We start from the raw sequence: 17835 nt of genomic DNA on the forward strand, positions 1-17835 counted from the left end.
GCCATTTCCGATTTGAGTTTCACCCCAGTTCACGTTCACTACTTCACGTTTCAAAACGTGACTGTGTGTGCAGAATAGTATAAAACAGTGAATAATGACTGGTCGTGGTAAAGGAGGCAAGGGATTGGGAAAAGGTGGCGCCAAGCGTCATCGCAAAGTGCTTCGTGATAACATCCAAGCTATCACGAAGCCTGCTATCCGCCGTTTGGCTCGTCGTGGCGGTGTGAAGCGCATATCTGGACTCATATACGAGGAAACGCGTGGTGTTCTGAAGGTTTTCTTGGAGAACGTAATTCGTGATGCCGTCACCTACACCGAACACGCTAAGAGAAAGACTGTTACAGCCATGGATGTTGTGTACGCTCTGAAGAGGCAAGGCCGCACCCTCTACGGATTTGGCGGTTAAACAAAAAGTCCTGTACTTTTATTAAGCAATCGGTCCTTTTCAGGACCACCACTCACTTTTTAAAAGGAGGTACATTTTCAAAAAAATATTTCCTTTTATTGGTTGGGAATCCCAAGAATGAGGTAGTCCGCTATTGCATCAAACTAAATGTCGATCATTGATTGCTTTTTCAGGTAGACCAAATTGAGAGTATAGTGTGTATCTATTGATAGATTCATAACATGGCTTTGTACAGACTGTACGGAATTCAGACACCGTGTGTATATCAACGCATCGTGGAGTGCGAAAAATAAAAAAACTACTTTATATTTTATATAATAGAAAATTTGAAAAATCTTACTGCAATTCTTAAAATAATTTTTTGTATAATTTATTCAATACAACATAATAGTAACTTAGTTAAAAAATTGTTCAAATCTTTGGTAACAATTTGGTCGTCCTGAAAAGGACGGTTTGATTGACGATTTTATGTACAAGTAGGGTTTCAGCTTTTGAAACGTTTAGTTTAAGCCTTCTTCTCGGTCTTTTTGGGCAACAGAACAGCCTGAATATTCGGCAAGACTCCACCTTGGGCAATAGTGACGCCGGAGAGCAGCTTGTTTAACTCCTCGTCGTTGCGGATGGCCAGCTGTAAATGACGCGGAATAATTCTAGTCTTCTTGTTGTCACGAGCAGCATTGCCTGCCAACTCGAGAACTTCAGCGGCCAGATATTCCATTACGGCTGCTAGGTAAACTGGAGCGCCTGCACCAACACGCTCGGCGTAGTTGCCCTTCCGGAGCAGACGGTGAATACGGCCCACAGGGAATTGAAGACCGGCACGGTTGGAGCGGGACTTTGCCTTTCCCTTCACTTTGCCACCTTTTCCACGTCCAGACATTTTGCTTTGCGTTTATTTCACTTAGTTCACTTTACACACGGAACACGAATGCTGGCCGAACCCCGGCAGGGAAATATTTATACTTTTTCGTCCGCCAGCGCTTTCAGTTAGGGGTGGGTGACTTAGACCTGAAATGATTGCCCGTAAAAAAGTATAAAAATGAACGCGTTCGGAGCCACATTATGATAAGTGAATTGTGTTTGTGAAAATATAAGTAAAGTAAATAATGCCGCCGAAAACTAGTGGAAAGGCAGCCAAGAAGGCTGGCAAGGCTCAGAAGAATATCACCAAGACCGACAAGAAAAAGAAGCGCAAGAGGAAGGAGAGCTATGCCATCTACATTTACAAGGTTCTCAAGCAGGTCCATCCTGACACCGGCATTTCATCTAAGGCGATGAGCATCATGAACAGCTTTGTAAATGATATTTTCGAGCGCATTGCTGCCGAGGCGTCTCGTCTGGCTCACTACAACAAGCGCTCGACCATCACCAGTCGAGAAATCCAAACGGCTGTTCGCCTGCTTCTGCCGGGAGAGTTGGCCAAGCATGCTGTCAGTGAGGGAACCAAGGCTGTCACCAAGTACACCAGCTCCAAATAATTTGTTCCTACGAATGCTGCGGACAATAATCCAAAACGGCCCTTTTCAGGGCCACAATGTGTTTCACCAAGGAAATGTATTTTTCAATATATCGTCGATTTCAACTTATCCATCCCCAATATGGGGTTAAAATTGTTCAAATTTGATTAGATATATACCAAAAAATCGGAAATGAAAACTCAATACGCTCAAAAAGCAACGTAATTCAATAACCAGACACGACGCGATGGTTGCCAATAAAATTAATGGAGCATTTTAATTTTCAAATAGTATTTAAATGAAAGTTTTTTCTCTTGCAACGGAATCGTTGTAGCCCTGAAAAGGGCTTGTTTAAACAAATTTCAGATCTGGAAATCTAAAATTTTGATTGCGAACATGTACTTTTCACAATTTACTTCTTGGCAGCCGTAGTCTTTGCTTTCGGCTTCTTGGCCGTAGCAGAAACCGCTGCTTTCTTCGCAGTCTTTTTGGGTTTTGCAGACGCCGCTGGCTTTGCCTTTGGGGCTTTGGCTGCTGCAGCCTTCGACTTCGCTGCGGTCGCGGTCGCTTTCGCCTTTGTTGCGGCGGGCTTCGACTTTACGATTCCAGTTTTCTTAGCATCCTTGGCTTTTGCCTTCGCGGTTTTCTTTTTCTCGGCAGTCTTTTTGGTGGCCACAGCCTTCTTAGCCTTGGGCTTTTTGTCAGCAGCCCCAGCGGCAGTTTTTTTGGAGGAAGCACCAGTCTTCTTGGATGCTACCTTCTTGCTTTCCACTTTTTTCTCAGCAGACAAAACCCTCGACTTCGCCTTCGGATCCTTATCCTTCTTGGCGGAGGCCGAAAGTTTAAATGATCCAGATGCACCCTTTCCCTTTGTTTGGATAAGCTTTCCATTGACCACGGCCGATTTTAAGTACTTCTTGATGAATGGAGCTAACTTTTGGGCGTCGCATTTATAAGTGGCAGTGATATATTTTTTTATTGCCAGAAGTGATGAGCCGCCACGTTCCTTTAAATTTTTAATCGAAGCGTCCACCATTTGCTGAGTTGGCGGATGTGACGGCGCCGCATTGGCTTTCTTTGCCTTTGTGCCGGCAGATCCAGATGCCTTTTTTTGGGCCACCTTTTTCTCAACTGTCGCGGATGGGGCAGCCACTGGAGAAGCGGACGTTGCAACTGCAGAATCAGACATTTTTCTTCACTAAGAACACTTTTTTTCTTCAGAAAATGGTCCGCGCGCTGTTTGCCAACCTCCCTCGCTCGGATGAGAATCGAGGAGGAGAGCACTTTGACAATACGACTGCTAGCAGTCATTTACTATGTTGATGTTTGCTTGAAGTGCAAACTTTTTTTTTAAATATAAAGTGTTTAAAATATTTAATAAAAATATGTTTTAATAGTTCTACATTCTTAAATAATTATTTTTTCACTATGAATTTTTCAAATGTTGATATATGGTTTTAGTGACTTTATAATGTTATTTGAACTTGAATATTCACATTTTTAACTAGAGCAATTTATAAAAAAACATGTTTTTAAATTATAAATCATGAAAATAATTTAGAGATTCCCGATGTTTATTACAACTTTAACTTTCGACCTTTAGGAAAACCTAAAAAAGGAGCGTCTATTATTGATTGAGATACTTTATTACTTGATTTAAGTTGACAATGAACTACATAAAAAGTTTTCTCTACGGCATCATTCAGCAATAGTTTTTGATTCTAAAAAATACATATATTGTCAAAACAATGGATTTTTAATATTTTCTTAAAATAATAACGTGTTTGCTTTAGTAGATTTTTTATTCATGCATTTTTATAAATAATTTGTCTAAAATAAATCAATTTCCCTGCCATATATCAGCCTTCATATAGTATGTCATACAATGTTTTCATTTAATAAAAAATATAAAGCAATCTTTTTTGTATTATCTCTTTCTTTTATATATTAGATATTCAATTTCCCAACGTAATTAATCAATTTCTAAACAAGTTTTTACAGATCTTTTATTTTTTACAGACGGTTGAAGGGGCAGTTCCACTTGCCCCGCACGATCTCTTCAATAATATTCCCAAATTGAGTTAAAACTAAGAAAAAATTTTAATTAACAATCTTTATGTTATAGTTTTCTGTTACTTTCCAAATATTGGACAGACCGATATAATTACATTATTTCCAAACTGTCATTCGCAGAATTTTGATTTTTTATAGATGTTTGAAGGTAACGTGGTTCTTGCTCCGTATGACTATTTCAGTGTTATTTCTAAAGGAAGCACTAATAAAAAATATAAAACAACTGTTTTTATATTAACCTTTTCTTTTATTTTATTAATGTTGGGCTCACAATTAAAATAACAATATTTCGATTCTTTCATTAGCAGAATTTCTATTTTTTTGAAATGTTTGAAGGTTCAGTGCCGTTTGCCCCTTATAAACATTTCAATAATATATTCAGCTGAACTTAACACAAAGACAAAATATAGAATATCAATTGTTATTATTTTCTATATATAATATTATATTCTAATATATATTCTTTTATAAATAGGCCGCAAAAGAAAAGTTTAAATCTCATTGAATGTGGTTTGTGGTCCTGAAAAGGACCGATTGTAGAGTATGCTAGGGCTTGGGCTGCCAGTTGAAGCCTTGCCAACTTAAGCACGCTCCCCGCGGATGCGTCGCGCTAATTGGATGTCCTTCGGCATTATGGTGACACGTTTGGCATGAATGGCACACAAGTTGGTATCTTCAAAGAGACCAACCAGATAGGCTTCGCTAGCTTCCTGCAGGGCCATAACAGCCGAGCTCTGGAATCGCAAGTCAGTCTTAAAGTCCTGAGCGATTTCACGCACCAGACGCTGGAAAGGCAGTTTGCGGATCAGAAGCTCTGTGCTCTTTTGGTAGCGACGGATCTCACGCAAGGCCACTGTTCCAGGGCGATAGCGGTGGGGCTTCTTTACACCTCCAGTCGCAGGGGCGCTCTTGCGAGCGGCCTTAGTAGCCAGTTGTTTGCGTGGCGCCTTTCCACCAGTCGATTTGCGTGCAGTTTGCTTGGTACGAGCCATTTCCGATTTGAGTTTCACCACAGTTCACGTTCACTACTTCACGTTTCAAAACACAATAAACGATCAGAGCATTTGCTACCTACTTATATAGCAAGCGTGGATGGTGAGAAAGAGCAAGAGAAACAGAGGCCATCTCATTTGACAAGCGAGGAACGAAACGAACATATCATTCGTACTCTCTCGGGTTTTTGGCGTTTTACGTATAAATAGAGGCACACAGAAAATGTTGAAATTAGTTCTTCAGTGACTTTCGGACTGTGTGTGTGCAGAATAGTATAAAACAGTGAATAATGACTGGTCGTGGTAAAGGAGGCAAGGGATTGGGAAAAGGTGGCGCCAAGCGTCATCGCAAAGTGCTTCGTGATAACATCCAAGGTATCACGAAGCCTGCTATCCGCCGTTTGGCTCGTCGTGGCGGTGTGAAGCGCATATCTGGACTCATATACGAGGAAACGCGTGGTGTTCTGAAGGTTTTCTTGGAGAACGTAATTCGTGATGCCGTCACCTACACCGAACACGCTAAGAGAAAGACTGTTACAGCCATGGATGTTGTGTACGCTCTGAAGAGGCAAGGCCGCACCCTCTACGGATTTGGCGGTTAAACAAAAAGTCCTGTACTTTTATTAAGCAATCGGTCCTTTTCAGGACCACCACTAACTTTTTAAAAGGAGGTACATTTTCAAAAAATATGTCCTTTTATTGGTTGGGAATCCCAAGAATGAGGTAGTCTGCTATTGCATCAAACTAAATGTCGATCATTGATTGCTTCTTCAGGTAGACCAAATTGAGAGTATAGTGTGTATATATTGATAGATTCATAACATGGCTTTGTACAGACTGTACTGAATTCAGACACCGTGTGTATATCAACGCATCGTGGAGTGCGAAAAATAAAAAAACTACTTTATATTTTATATAATAGAAAATTGGAAAAATCTTACTGCATATATAAATAAAATATGACAATTCTTAAAATAATTTTTTGTATAATTTATTCAATACAACATAATAGTAGTTTAAAATTTTTTCAAATCTTTGGTAACAATTTGGTCGTCCTGAAAAGGACGGTTTGATTGACGATTTTATGTACAAGTAGGGTTTCAGCTTTTGAAACGTTTAGTTTAAGCCTTCTTCTCGGTCTTTTTGGGCAACAGAACAGCCTGAATATTCGGCAAGACTCCACCTTGGGCAATAGTGACGCCGGAGAGCAGCTTGTTTAACTCCTCGTCGTTGCGGATGGCCAGCTGTAAATGACGCGGAATAATTCTAGTCTTCTTGTTGTCACGAGCAGCATTGCCTGCCAACTCGAGAACTTCAGCGGCCAGATATTCCATTACGGCTGCTAGGTAAACTGGAGCGCCTGCACCAACACGCTCGGCGTAGTTGCCCTTCCGGAGCAGACGGTGAATACGGCCCACAGGGAATTGAAGACCGGCACGGTTGGAGCGGGACTTTGCCTTTCCCTTCACTTTGCCACCTTTTCCACGTCCAGACATTTTGCTTTGCGTTTATTTCACTTAGTTCACTTTACACACGGAACACGAATGCTGGCCGAACCCCGGCAGGGAAATATTTATACTTTTTCGTCCGCCAGCGCTTTCAGTTAGGGGTGGGTGACTTAGACCTGAAATGATTGCCCGTAAAAAAGTATAAAAATGAACGCGTTCGGAGCCACATTATGATAAGTGAATTGTGTTTGTGAAAATATAAGTAAAGTAAATAATGCCGCCGAAAGCTAGTGGAAAGGCAGCCAAGAAGGCTGGCAAGGCTCAGAAGAATATCACCAAGACCGACAAGAAAAAGAAGCGCAAGAGGAAGGAGAGCTATGCCATCTACATTTACAAGGTTCTCAAGCAGGTCCATCCTGACACCGGCATTTCATCTAAGGCGATGAGCATCATGAACAGCTTTGTAAATGATATTTTCGAGCGCATTGCTGCCGAGGCGTCTCGTCTGGCTCACTACAACAAGCGCTCGACCATCACCAGTCGAGAAATCCAAACGGCTGTTCGCCTGCTTCTGCCGGGAGAGTTGGCCAAGCATGCTGTCAGTGAGGGAACCAAGGCTGTCACCAAGTACACCAGCTCCAAATAATTTGTTCCTACGAATGCTGCGGACAATAATCCAAAACGGCCCTTTTCAGGGCCACAATGTGTTTCACCAAGGAAATGTATTTTTCAATATATCGTCGATTTCAACTTATCCATCCCCAATATGGGGTTAAAATTGTTCAAATTTGATTAGATATATACCAAAAAATCGGAAATGAAAACTCAATACGCTCAAAAAGCAACGTAATTCAATAACCAGACACGACGCGATGGTTGCCAATAAAATTAATGGAGCATTTTAATTTTCAAATAGTATTTAAATGAAAGTTTTTTCTCTTGCAACGGAATCGTTGTAGCCCTGAAAAGGGCTTGTTTAAACAAATTTCAGATCTGGAAATCTAAAATTTTGATTGCGAACATGTACTTTTCACAATTTACTTCTTGGCAGCCGTAGTCTTTGCTTTCGGCTTCTTGGCCGTAGCAGAAACCGCTGCTTTCTTCGCAGTCTTTTTGGGTTTTGCAGACGCCGCTGGCTTTGCCTTTGGGGCTTTGGCTGCTGCAGCCTTCGACTTCGCTGCGGTCGCGGTCGCTTTCGCCTTTGTTGCGGCGGGCTTCGACTTTACGATTCCAGTTTTCTTAGCATCCTTGGCTTTTGCCTTCGCGGTTTTCTTTTTCTCGGCAGTCTTTTTGGTGGCCACAGCCTTCTTAGCCTTGGGCTTTTTGTCAGCAGCCCCAGCGGCAGTTTTTTTGGAGGAAGCACCAGTCTTCTTGGATGCTACCTTCTTGCTTTCCACTTTTTTCTCAGCAGACAAAACCCTCGACTTCGCCTTCGGATCCTTATCCTTCTTGGCGGAGGCCGAAAGTTGGATAAGCTTTCCATTGACCACGGCCGATTTTAAGTACTTCTTGATGAATGGAGCTAACTTTTGGGCGTCGCATTTATAAGTGGCAGTGATATATTTTTTTATTGCCAGAAGTGATGAGCCGCCACGTTCCTTTAAATTTTTAATCGAAGCGTCCACCATTTGCTGAGTTGGCGGATGTGACGGCGCCGCATTGGCTTTCTTTGCCTTTGTGCCGGCAGATCCAGCTGCCTTTTTTTGGGCCACCTTTTTCTCAACTGTCGCGGATGGGGCAGCCACTGGAGAAGCGGACGTTGCAACTGCAGAATCAGACATTTTTCTTCACTAAGAACACTTTTTTTCTTCAGAAAATGGTCCGCGCGCTGTTTGCCAACCTCCCTCGCTCGGATGAGAATCGAGGAGGAGAGCACTTTGACAATACGACTGCTAGCAGTCATTTACTATGTTGATGTTTGCTTGAAGTGCAAACTTTTTTTTTAAATATAAAGTGTTTAAAATATTTAATAAAAATATGTTTTAATAGTTCTACATTCTTAAATAATTAATTTTTCACTATGAATTTTTCAAATGTTGATATATGGTTTTAGTGACTTTATAATGTTAATTGAACTTGAATATTCACATTTTTAACTAGAGCAATATATAAAAAAACATGTTTTTAAATTATAAATCATGAAAATAATTTAGAGATTCCCGATGTTTATTACAACTTCAACTTTCGACCTTTAGGAAAACCTAAAAAAGGAGCGTCTATTATTGATTGAGATACTTTATTACTTGATTTAAGTTGACAATGAACTACATAAAAAGTTTTCTCTACGGCATCATTCAGCAATAGTTTTTGATTCTAAAAATACATATATGTGGGGTTTTGTTATAAATGTGGGGTTTATTATTATAATATAAGTTTTATTTGAATTTTGTAACAAATAATATAGGATTTTGAAATTAATCGTCACCGTCGTCGTATTGTTGTCGATCTCGTAGCCACACAGGCAGAACGAACAACTTCCTTCTTCTCCGAGCAAAAAACAACTCTTCTCTCTACCGCTGTCGTAAAGCACTTCGCCCTCGTAGCGTTGCGCTTTTTCTCCTCGTTGATCGTCGTGTTTGCGAATTCGCCACCTCGCTAATTCGCCATCATCTTCATCTCGTCGTTGTTATCGTCGTTGTCGTTGTCTAGGGATCAGCTGTTTCATACTAGTGGGATTAGGGTAAACAGCCAAAAACCAATCCCACATATATTGTCAAAAACAATGGATTTTTAATATTTTCTTAAAATAATAACGTGTTTGCTTTAGTAGATTAAAGTTTTCATGCATTTTTATAAATAATTTGTCTAAAATAAATCTATTTCCCTGCCATATATCAGCCTTCATATAGTATGTCATACAATGTTTTCATTTAATAAAAAATATAAAGCAATCTTTTTGTATTATCTCTTTCTTTTATATATTAGATATTCAATTTCCCAACGTAATTAACCAATTTCTAAACAAGTTTTTACAGATCTTTTATTTTTTACAGACGGTTGAAGGGGCAGTTCCACTTGCCCCGCACGATCTCTTCAATAATATTCCCAAATTGAGTTAAAACTAAGAAAAAATTTTAATTAACAATCTTTATGTTATAGTTTTCTGTTACTTTCCAAATATTGGACAGACCGATATAATTACATTATTTCCAAACTGTCATTCGCAGAATTTTGATTTTTTATAGATGTTTGAAGGTAACGTGGTTCTTGCTCCGTATGACTATTTCAGTGTTATTTCTAAAGGAAGCACTAATAAAAAATATAAAACAACTGTTTTTATATTAACCTTTTCTTTTATTTTATTAATGTTGGGCTCACAATTAAAATAACAATATTTCGATTCTTTCATTAGCAGAATTTCTATTTTTTTGAAATGTTTGAAGGTTCAGTGCCGTTTGCCCCTTATAAACATTTCAATAATATATTCAGCTGAACTTAACACAAAGACAAAATATAGAATATCAATTGTTATTATTTTCTATATATAATATTATATTCTAATATATATTCTTTTATAAATAGGCTGCAAAAGAAAAGTTTAAATCTCATTGAATGTGGTTTGTGGTCCTGAAAAGGACCGATTGTAGAGTATGCTAGGGCTTGGGCTGCTAGTTGAAGCCTTGCCAACTTAAGCACGCTCGCCGCGGATGCGTCGCGCTAATTGGATGTCCTTCGGCATTATGGTGACACGTTTGGCATGAATGGCACACAAGTTGGTATCTTCAAAGAGACCAACCAGATAGGCTTCGCTAGCTTCCTGCAGGGCCATAACAGCCGAGCTCTGGAATCGCAAGTCAGTCTTAAAGTCCTGAGCGATTTCACGCACCAGACGCTGGAAAGGCAGTTTGCGGATCAGAAGCTCTGTGCTCTTTTGGTAGCGACGGATCTCACGCAAGGCCACTGTTCCAGGGCGATAGCGGTGGGGCTTCTTTACACCTCCAGTCGCAGGTGCGCTCTTGCGAGCGGCCTTAGTAGCCAGTTGTTTGCGTGGCGCCTTTCCACCAGTCGATTTGCGTGCAGTTTGCTTGGTACGAGCCATTTCCGATTTGAGTTTCACCACAGTTCACGTTCACTACTTCACGTTTCAAAACACAATAAACGATCAGAGCATTTGCTACCTACTTATATAGCAAGCGTGGATGGTGAGAAAGAGAAACAGAGGCCATCTCATTTGACAAGCGAGGAACGAAACGAACATATCATTCGTACTCTCTCGGGTTTTTGGCGTTTTACGTATAAATAGAGGCACACAGAAAATGTTAAAATTAGTTCTTCAGTGACTTTCGGACTGTGTGTGTGCAGAATAGTATAAAACAGTGAATAATGACTGGTCGTGGTAAAGGAGGCAAGGGATTGGGAAAAGGTGGCGCCAAGCGTCATCGCAAAGTGCTTCGTGATAACATCCAAGGTATCACGAAGCCTGCTATCCGCCGTTTGGCTCGTCGTGGCGGTGTGAAGCGCATATCTGGACACATATACGAGGAAACGCGTGGTGTTCTGAAGGTTTTCTTGGAGAACGTAATTCGTGATGCCGTCACCTACACCGAACACGCTAAGAGAAAGACTGTTACAGCCATGGATGTTGTGTACGCTCTGAAGAGGCAAGGCCGCACCCTCTACGGATTTGGCGGTTAAACAAAAAGTCCTGTACTTTTATTAAGCAATCGGTCCTTTTCAGGACCACCACTCACTTTTTAAAAGGAGGTACATTTTCAAAAAAATATTTCCTTTTATTGGATGGGAATCCCAAGAATGAGGTAGTCCGCTATTGCATCAAACTAAATGGCGATCATTGATTGCTTTTTCAGGTAGACCAAATTGAGAGTATAGTGTGTATCTATTGATAGATTCATAACATGGCTTTGTACAGACTGTACTGAATTCAGACACCGTGTGTAAATTATGTAAATTCCAGTGGGTCCAGAGATCTTCCTTCTTTAGCTGAGGTTCGTCTTAGACACTGTTTATGGAGATTATGTTGGAGGGCTTGACTTCGCCCCCTTAGTTATTATCACTAGCCTTGTGGCGATAGCGATTTGATTGTAAATAAGAACAATTGTGTTTAACGGCAGTAAGCCGGAGCAAGTTGTGGTTTATTTCGACACAAGATTTGAACTGAGTAGAAGACAATATTGAAAACTAAGTTTACCCTCGAGCAATGCATCGCGCCACCACAAGTCGGCAAGCCGACTCAGCATTTCTTGCAGCGTGAAGCAACACTCCCGACAGGAAGTGTCAGCTTTCCGCTGCCAGGCGTTCTTTGCGCGGAGCGCTGAACCCAATTCTGGCGCGTCAGCATTGTTTATACAAAGCTACTTAGTTGCTACGAAGCAATACATTGTTAATTGTTAACTACTCCCCCCTCAAGTTTATGGCCGTCCTCGGTCATATTGAAAGTGTCGATGGTGCGCTGTATCTCCCTGGAGGCTCGTCTTCTCCTTAATGCCAGATAAAGGGCGAGAGAGCCAATCAAGCCGAAGTTTAGGACCACACCAGCCACGAACCAGAGTCTAGGCGAGCCTTCAGATTCCATATCATCCATAAGGTTTTGGATGGAATGTAGGTTGTCGTTACTCATCCGGTGTAGCAGAGGGATGCTGAGCACAGGGTCGTGGCCAACGATGCTAAGTAGTGGTGAACGCACAATGCCTGGCTGCTTGCTTAGTGTTTTCCGTAGATTTACGAATTCTGAGCCGTTGATGGTTGCCGTTCGCTCGAAGGTTACCAGGTAGGTTCCCTCTATCAGTGTTTCGGGGCTGCCATCAGTGTTAACGTGAGCCGCGGCTTCGTTGATAATCACAACGCCGTCATCTACGGGGTTTACTTCTCGCAAGTGGCTGGGTTGAGTGTGGCATTGAGCAGCGTTTCCAGCATGGAGTGAGCGCACGCAAGTTTCGCGCCGAGACCGCTCGCAGAACGTGTAGTGTGTGGTATCTGTGCATCCGGTGACCGCAAAGGTGTCATGTTCGCATTCGGCCAGTGTGTCCTCGTCGAGGCGCAAGATGGTGTGTTGGTGAGATACAGGGTAGACGGCGACTTTCTTGCAACTGAACTTGACTCTAGGGTAGGCAATTAAAATATGAATGCTATTCTCGGACTGGAGGACTCTGATCTTAGATGCTTCTATTAAGCTGACAATTGGGGTATCCTGTTCTACAAGAGACTTCAAGTCGGCATGATCAAGAATTGTGGGATTTATAATGTTTGATTTGGCCAAAGTAATAGTGAGAATTAAATTTTGAATTTCTGTAGACAGCATCCTATTTCTTGCCAGTAGTGCTTCATATAAGTGCGGAGTGTCAACCAAGTCGCCTTTACGGGCAGTGATCACCTTATTGATGGTGTCAGTTAACTTATTTATCTGTTTCTGGGTTTCGGAGTTTATAGCTATCTGCCTGGAATTAGACTCTACTAGTTGGGCCTCTGTGATCTTAATCTTTAAGAGGTCCGTGGCATCGGGAGTGCCCGCCACCACCTTTAAGGCTGTACCTAAGAAATCTAGACTCCTAGCGATCCTATGGTGGACTTTGAGAACGGACAACAAGGTTCTAAGATGGTCAGTATCGACCTCTAGCAACTTACGCATATGTGAATGGGGAAAGGACTCAGACAGTTTCTGCGTTTCATCTATCATACTAGCGTACTCGGAAAGGTTACTCGAATGTTTCAAGAGGTCACGCTGTTCAAACACCAGCACATCCCCATCTAACACAGGAATGTAGTTGGCATGCGAAAAGTCGGTGATCCGAGCATTCGCTACTACCAAGGACATGAACATCATGAGGGTGAACCTGGAAATTAAAGACAAGGTGATACTACAGTGCTCGGGTTTTCCTTAATATAACTTACTACCTAACTGTAGAGGGGATGCCTACTTGAGGTTGTCCTTGTGGACCACCCTCCCCTTAATAAGAACAGACGTTCCCAGGTCTGCCTGCACTTTTTGCTCGGTGCATAGTGGAGTTAGCTTATTTCCTAACCTCTTGTTGTTTTTTACAAATACGTGTTCTCCCACCTCAAACACGCGGTTTTGCCGGGATGGGTTGCATCTTCCGATGCTGTCTTGCTGAGCCTTTACTAATCTTGCCTTGATTTCTAGGCAGCGCTCGTGGGCCCCTGGGTGAACCACCTCAATTGGTCTCTCACGAGTAACTGAGTGCACGGTTTTGTTATATTCTATCGTTGCCCTCAAGATTAGTTCTACTGTGTCATTCGTTTGTTTGTCCAACTTCAGGCACCTGGCGATTTCTGCCAATGTGCTGTGGAACCGTTCAACTTGGCCATTGGACGAGCTGTGGAGTGGGGGCGCATTTACTATGTCAATGCCGAAGCTGTTCTTGAGCATTGAGGTGACAGTTTCCGAGTTGAATGCGGGCTCATTGTCACAATAGACCGTTTTGATATTGGGGAACAGGTTAATGATCTGCAACAGGGGTGCTGTGATGTCCACTATTGTTCTAGACACCACTGGTTGCACTATTGCAAATTTAGAAAATTTGTCAACACACGTCAGGAATAGCTTCTTGTCGGTTGAGAATATGTCAATATGCACCATCTCACCTGTATAGCTGGGTATGGGCGTTTCCCCAAGCTCTTGCTTTTTCGGGTGCCTGTCATACTTTGCTTGGGTGCAAACCCTACAATTAGCTACTACTTCTTTAGCTAAACTGCCCATTTTAGGAAGTAATAATCCCGAAGGACTTGTTTAATGTTTTCCTGCGCGGCTCTGTGAGCACGGTTGTGCTCAGCAGTGACGATTTCGATCTGTTCGTTTTTGTCGGTTATGTCTAACACGACATTCTTACAGTGACGAAATTGGGTGGCTGGAAAGTGGGAAATGAGGTCGTGTTGGAAGTTTGCCAGAGTGGGCAAGTCGCAGTGAATAGCGTTCACGACGTCAGGATTTACCACCTCCTTAAGTGTTTTAATAGCCAACTTTTATCAGTAAAGCTGATCAAGTGGCGAGATTTGCTTCGAAAGAGCACCAGGTTCCGTTTGAGCGGAAAACGTGCTGCCTCCAGAATGATCTGGTTCCTGAAGCAATTTAACGGTTTGTCCGTGGTCTCGACCGTGTAGGTCAGGGAGAGCTCACTGTGAATGGTCGCAGCGTCTGATTGGGGTTCGTTTTGTAAGGCATTCAAATTCTGCCTAGAGAGGGCGTCTGCCACGAAATTTTCTTTGCCAGGTTTGTAGAAACCTTGGCATTGTGCTGGTCTATGTAAGATTTCCACCTCTTTATCTTGGCATTCGTGTTCCTGTCGGCAACAGCGAAAGTGAGGGGTTGATGGTCGGTAATATATTAATTTCCCTAGAGCCATACAGGAAGTTCTGCAACTTACCTAGGGCCATACAATCGCCAGCAATTCCCTTTCGTTTGTGGCGTAGTTCTGCTCGGGCTGTTTAAGGGTACGCGATATCATGGTGATTGGCCTGCCCTCCTGGGATAGGACTGCACCGATACCACTTGCCGAAGCATCTGTAGTAAGGTCAAAAGGCTTTTTAAAGTCGGGGTATTTGAGTATAACATCCTCGGATGCTAGTATGTTTCGCAGCCTTTGGAACGCGTTGCGTTGAGTTTCATTAAACTCAACAGGAATTTTTTTAGACATGTGTTTGCTCACCGAACCATTTTCCCCTTTTAGGATATCTGTGATCGGGCGGGCTATGGCAGCAAAGTCTTTGATGAAGACTCTGTAGTAGCTGGCTAAACCAAGGAAGGACCTAACCTTGTAAACGCTATCTGGTTCAGGGTACTCCTGAATGGCCTTCACCTTCTCCGGATCGGATTTAGTTCCGTCCTTACTGACAATAAAGCCGAGGTATTCTACACTCTCTTTAAAGAATCTAGTTTTCTCCTGGCTTACTCTCATGTTGGCATCGATTAGGCATTTTAACACCGTATCGATGTGGCGGACATGGTCGGCCTTATTTTCTGAGAAAATTATTACGTCATCTACATAGACGTAACATATTTTCCCAATTTGTTCTCTTAGTACATCGTCTAAGGCTCTTTGAAAAATGCTGCTTGCATTCCTCAAGCCGAACGGTAGACGACAAACTCGTATTTGCCGCCGTTTACCGAGAACGACGTCTTCTCACGGTCATGTTCCGCGAGGTAAATTTGGTGATACCCTGATTTAAGATCAAGGGTAGTGAAGAATTTTGCCTTTCCCAGATTCGCTAGAATCATGGGAATGCTAGGCATAGGGTAACGGTCCGGGATAGTGCGCTCATTGAGCTTCCTGAAGTCTATTACCAACCTCTTGTTCGGGTTACCGAACGCGTCAGTGCCCTTTTGTCAACAACCCACGTCGGGCTGTTATATGGAGACCTTGATGGCCTGATAATGCCATTTTTAGCAATTGTTTGACTTCGTTATTCACGAAGTCAGAAACACCCATGAGGTTTGGGTAGGCTCTCGAGTACACCGGTTCGTTGTCTACTGTCCGAATTGTGGCAGTGACAGCGGTGTTGAAAGGAAGAGCTTCGTGTGAAGTAGAGAAGGCCTTTTTCCTTCTCAAATTGTGTCCTTGAACTCCTTTTTAATGGAGGTAGGCACCACAATGTCATTCACATCCGTGAAGTTCACACTAGGGCAGCTGAAAAAATGAAGTTTTTCACAAATGCCCTGATACTCTAAAGACTCCTCAGCTAGGTTCAACTTGACTCCGGCCTGTGTTAACAGGTCTAAGCCTATAATAGCGTCGAACGAGTTAATGGAATTCAATAGGAAGAATGGAGCGTTGTGCTTGAAGACCTTCATAAAGCACTTTTGTTTGATTTCGGTGGAGCCATGTATAGAGCTCACCGAGAACGGACTGGCGACCGGCCTTACATTTTTTAGCTCCTTTACGGGCTTAATGTAATTTTTTGCCGCGCCGGTGTCAATTAACATCTTTAAAGTCCTCCCAGCCAACCGTCGTTCAATGAACGGCAACCGGGGAGCGCCCCCTAAAAAATTCAATGAGTCATCGCTTGGAGCGTACTCATTGTCACTATCAATTTCCTCAACGGCAGCCTTTGCTGCCTTCTCATACTCCTGCTTGGGGTCTTTTGTCTTCGAGTCATTGGTTTTGGGGGTCTCTTGGACAATGTTGTTCAGGCGTTGACGTCTCGGCCCTGTGAAACGGTCCGAAGAATTTCTCCTCTTAGAGGCATTGGACTCATTGGGATTATTCATATTATATTCAGTGCGCTGCCTGAAATTGGAGCACGAGTCGACCTCCATAGGTTGAGGTGCTTGCGCCTGGTTGTCATTGTTTGGTCTGACCATTACCATTACCCTTTTGTCGCCTGACAAAGTGTGGGTTTCTGTCCTGGCCTTGTTCCTCTTTGTTGTCTTTTCCCTGTCTACCCTGGAAGCGGCCCTTGCCGTTTCCAGACGTCTGCGCACGTTCCTCTACGGCCTTGGCGTAGGAAGTTGCGAACATGCTCCTTTCAATGCTTGCTTCTGCTTCTCTGGCCAGAGCCAGGGCAGATGGCAAGTCTTTAGGTTGAGCCGGGGAAAACCACAGCTCTAAGGGACTTTTGAGGCCCGAGGTGAAAGCATGGAGGGCATCGGCTCTAACCTCCGCGTTGAGCAAGTCAGCGCCCTCATGTTCGTGTGTCATCACAATCTTATTGGTGACGAGCGTCAACTTCTTCTCGACTTCGTCATAGTACTGCATCAAGGCAGGTCCCCTTGCCTGACCATCTCCAATCCCTGCCTCAGTAGGCGTGGGATGTCTTATCTGATACGTGCAGTCTAACCTGGCCAAAATGGCATCGAAATTCAGTACAGTGTTGTGAGACACGAGCAGCCCCAGCTGCGCCTCTAATTTTGTTTCGTAAGATAGCTACAGCTTGGTAATGCGCGCTACTGCCATTATAAGGCTGAATAGGTCATAAGCGAATATGGCGCCTGTCTCCAGGCCACATACTCGTCTTGGGTGCCAGAGAACTCTGGCACAGACTTGATTATGTCTAATGGTAAGTCACACCTAACCCTCAGGATTCACAGTAACCTTCTCGTACGTGATGATTTGCGGTGCTTCCACCTGCAAACTCTGTACCCGCGCAGCTAGGTGGTTTTATTTTTTTTTTTTTAAATTAATTAACATCTTTATTTAATATTATTCAGGAACAGGTCAATTAAAGCCTTTAACCCTAAATGTTGTCTTAAGTAAATAATCTCTTAATTATAAAATATAATTGTTTTCATCTTAAATATAGGAATAGGTCAAATTTCGGAGTAGTGAGGTTTCAGGTAAATAATATATTCATACTATCATCTTAGAAGCAGCCCAAATGTCTTCTTTTGAGCCTGCGGAATTGGGATAGCCCCCTGTAATCTCCGGGCGAGACGATTACGGTGGGCAGTTAGTCTATCGTTGTATCTGCTTGAGAAGAACGAGATTTGGTCTTCAACAAGGCTCAGGTTTAATCATTGTGAAGCGTTTGGCCGCTAACGAACCAGTCAC

The 17835-nt window shown here is 42.7% G+C and overlaps 9 protein-coding genes across 9 annotated transcripts; 5 read left to right on the top strand and 4 right to left on the bottom strand.

Moving 5' to 3' along the window:
- The first annotated feature begins 66 nt into the window (after positions 1–66).
- LOC120457967 (histone H4-like) lies at positions 67–451 on the top strand. The gene has a single exon (XM_039645468.1). It carries the CDS (start codon positions 95–97, stop codon positions 404–406), a length of 312 nt encoding a protein of 103 aa, XP_039501402.1. The 5' UTR covers positions 67–94; the 3' UTR covers positions 407–451.
- Positions 452–846: 395 nt separating this feature from the next.
- LOC120457938 (histone H2A) lies at positions 847–1344 on the bottom strand. Its single transcript, XM_039645445.2, has one exon. It carries the CDS (start codon positions 1284–1286, stop codon positions 912–914), a length of 375 nt encoding a protein of 124 aa, XP_039501379.1. The 5' UTR covers positions 1287–1344; the 3' UTR covers positions 847–911.
- A 109-nt stretch (positions 1345–1453) lies between these two features.
- On the top strand, positions 1454–1932 carry LOC120457950 (histone H2B). The gene has a single exon (XM_039645456.2). The coding sequence runs from the start codon at positions 1513–1515 to the stop codon at positions 1882–1884; it is 372 nt and encodes a 123-aa protein (XP_039501390.1). The 5' UTR covers positions 1454–1512; the 3' UTR covers positions 1885–1932.
- A 270-nt stretch (positions 1933–2202) lies between these two features.
- Positions 2203–3082, bottom strand: LOC120457924 (histone H1-like). Its single transcript, XM_039645429.2, has one exon. It carries the CDS (start codon positions 3050–3052, stop codon positions 2276–2278), a length of 777 nt encoding a protein of 258 aa, XP_039501363.1. The 5' UTR covers positions 3053–3082; the 3' UTR covers positions 2203–2275.
- A 2068-nt stretch (positions 3083–5150) lies between these two features.
- Positions 5151–5575, top strand: LOC120457970 (histone H4). The gene has a single exon (XM_039645471.2). It carries the CDS (start codon positions 5219–5221, stop codon positions 5528–5530), a length of 312 nt encoding a protein of 103 aa, XP_039501405.1. The 5' UTR covers positions 5151–5218; the 3' UTR covers positions 5531–5575.
- A 409-nt stretch (positions 5576–5984) lies between these two features.
- Positions 5985–6482, bottom strand: LOC120457939 (histone H2A). The gene has a single exon (XM_039645446.2). The coding sequence runs from the start codon at positions 6422–6424 to the stop codon at positions 6050–6052; it is 375 nt and encodes a 124-aa protein (XP_039501380.1). The 5' UTR covers positions 6425–6482; the 3' UTR covers positions 5985–6049.
- Positions 6483–6635: 153 nt separating this feature from the next.
- LOC120457958 (histone H2B-like) lies at positions 6636–7070 on the top strand. The gene has a single exon (XM_039645463.2). It carries the CDS (start codon positions 6651–6653, stop codon positions 7020–7022), a length of 372 nt encoding a protein of 123 aa, XP_039501397.1. The 5' UTR covers positions 6636–6650; the 3' UTR covers positions 7023–7070.
- A 270-nt stretch (positions 7071–7340) lies between these two features.
- On the bottom strand, positions 7341–8187 carry LOC120457925 (histone H1-like). The gene has a single exon (XM_039645430.2). It carries the CDS (start codon positions 8155–8157, stop codon positions 7414–7416), a length of 744 nt encoding a protein of 247 aa, XP_039501364.1. The 5' UTR covers positions 8158–8187; the 3' UTR covers positions 7341–7413.
- Positions 8188–10630: 2443 nt separating this feature from the next.
- LOC120457979 (histone H4-like) lies at positions 10631–11056 on the top strand. Its single transcript, XM_044006873.1, has one exon. It carries the CDS (start codon positions 10700–10702, stop codon positions 11009–11011), a length of 312 nt encoding a protein of 103 aa, XP_043862808.1. The 5' UTR covers positions 10631–10699; the 3' UTR covers positions 11012–11056.
- The last annotated feature ends 6779 nt before the right edge of the window (positions 11057–17835 follow it).

The sequence above is a fragment of the Drosophila santomea genome, unplaced genomic scaffold (assembly GCF_016746245.2).
Source record: "Drosophila santomea strain STO CAGO 1482 unplaced genomic scaffold, Prin_Dsan_1.1 Segkk98_quiver_pilon_scaf, whole genome shotgun sequence".
In the NCBI taxonomy this organism is placed as follows: Eukaryota; Metazoa; Arthropoda; class Insecta; order Diptera; family Drosophilidae; genus Drosophila; species Drosophila santomea.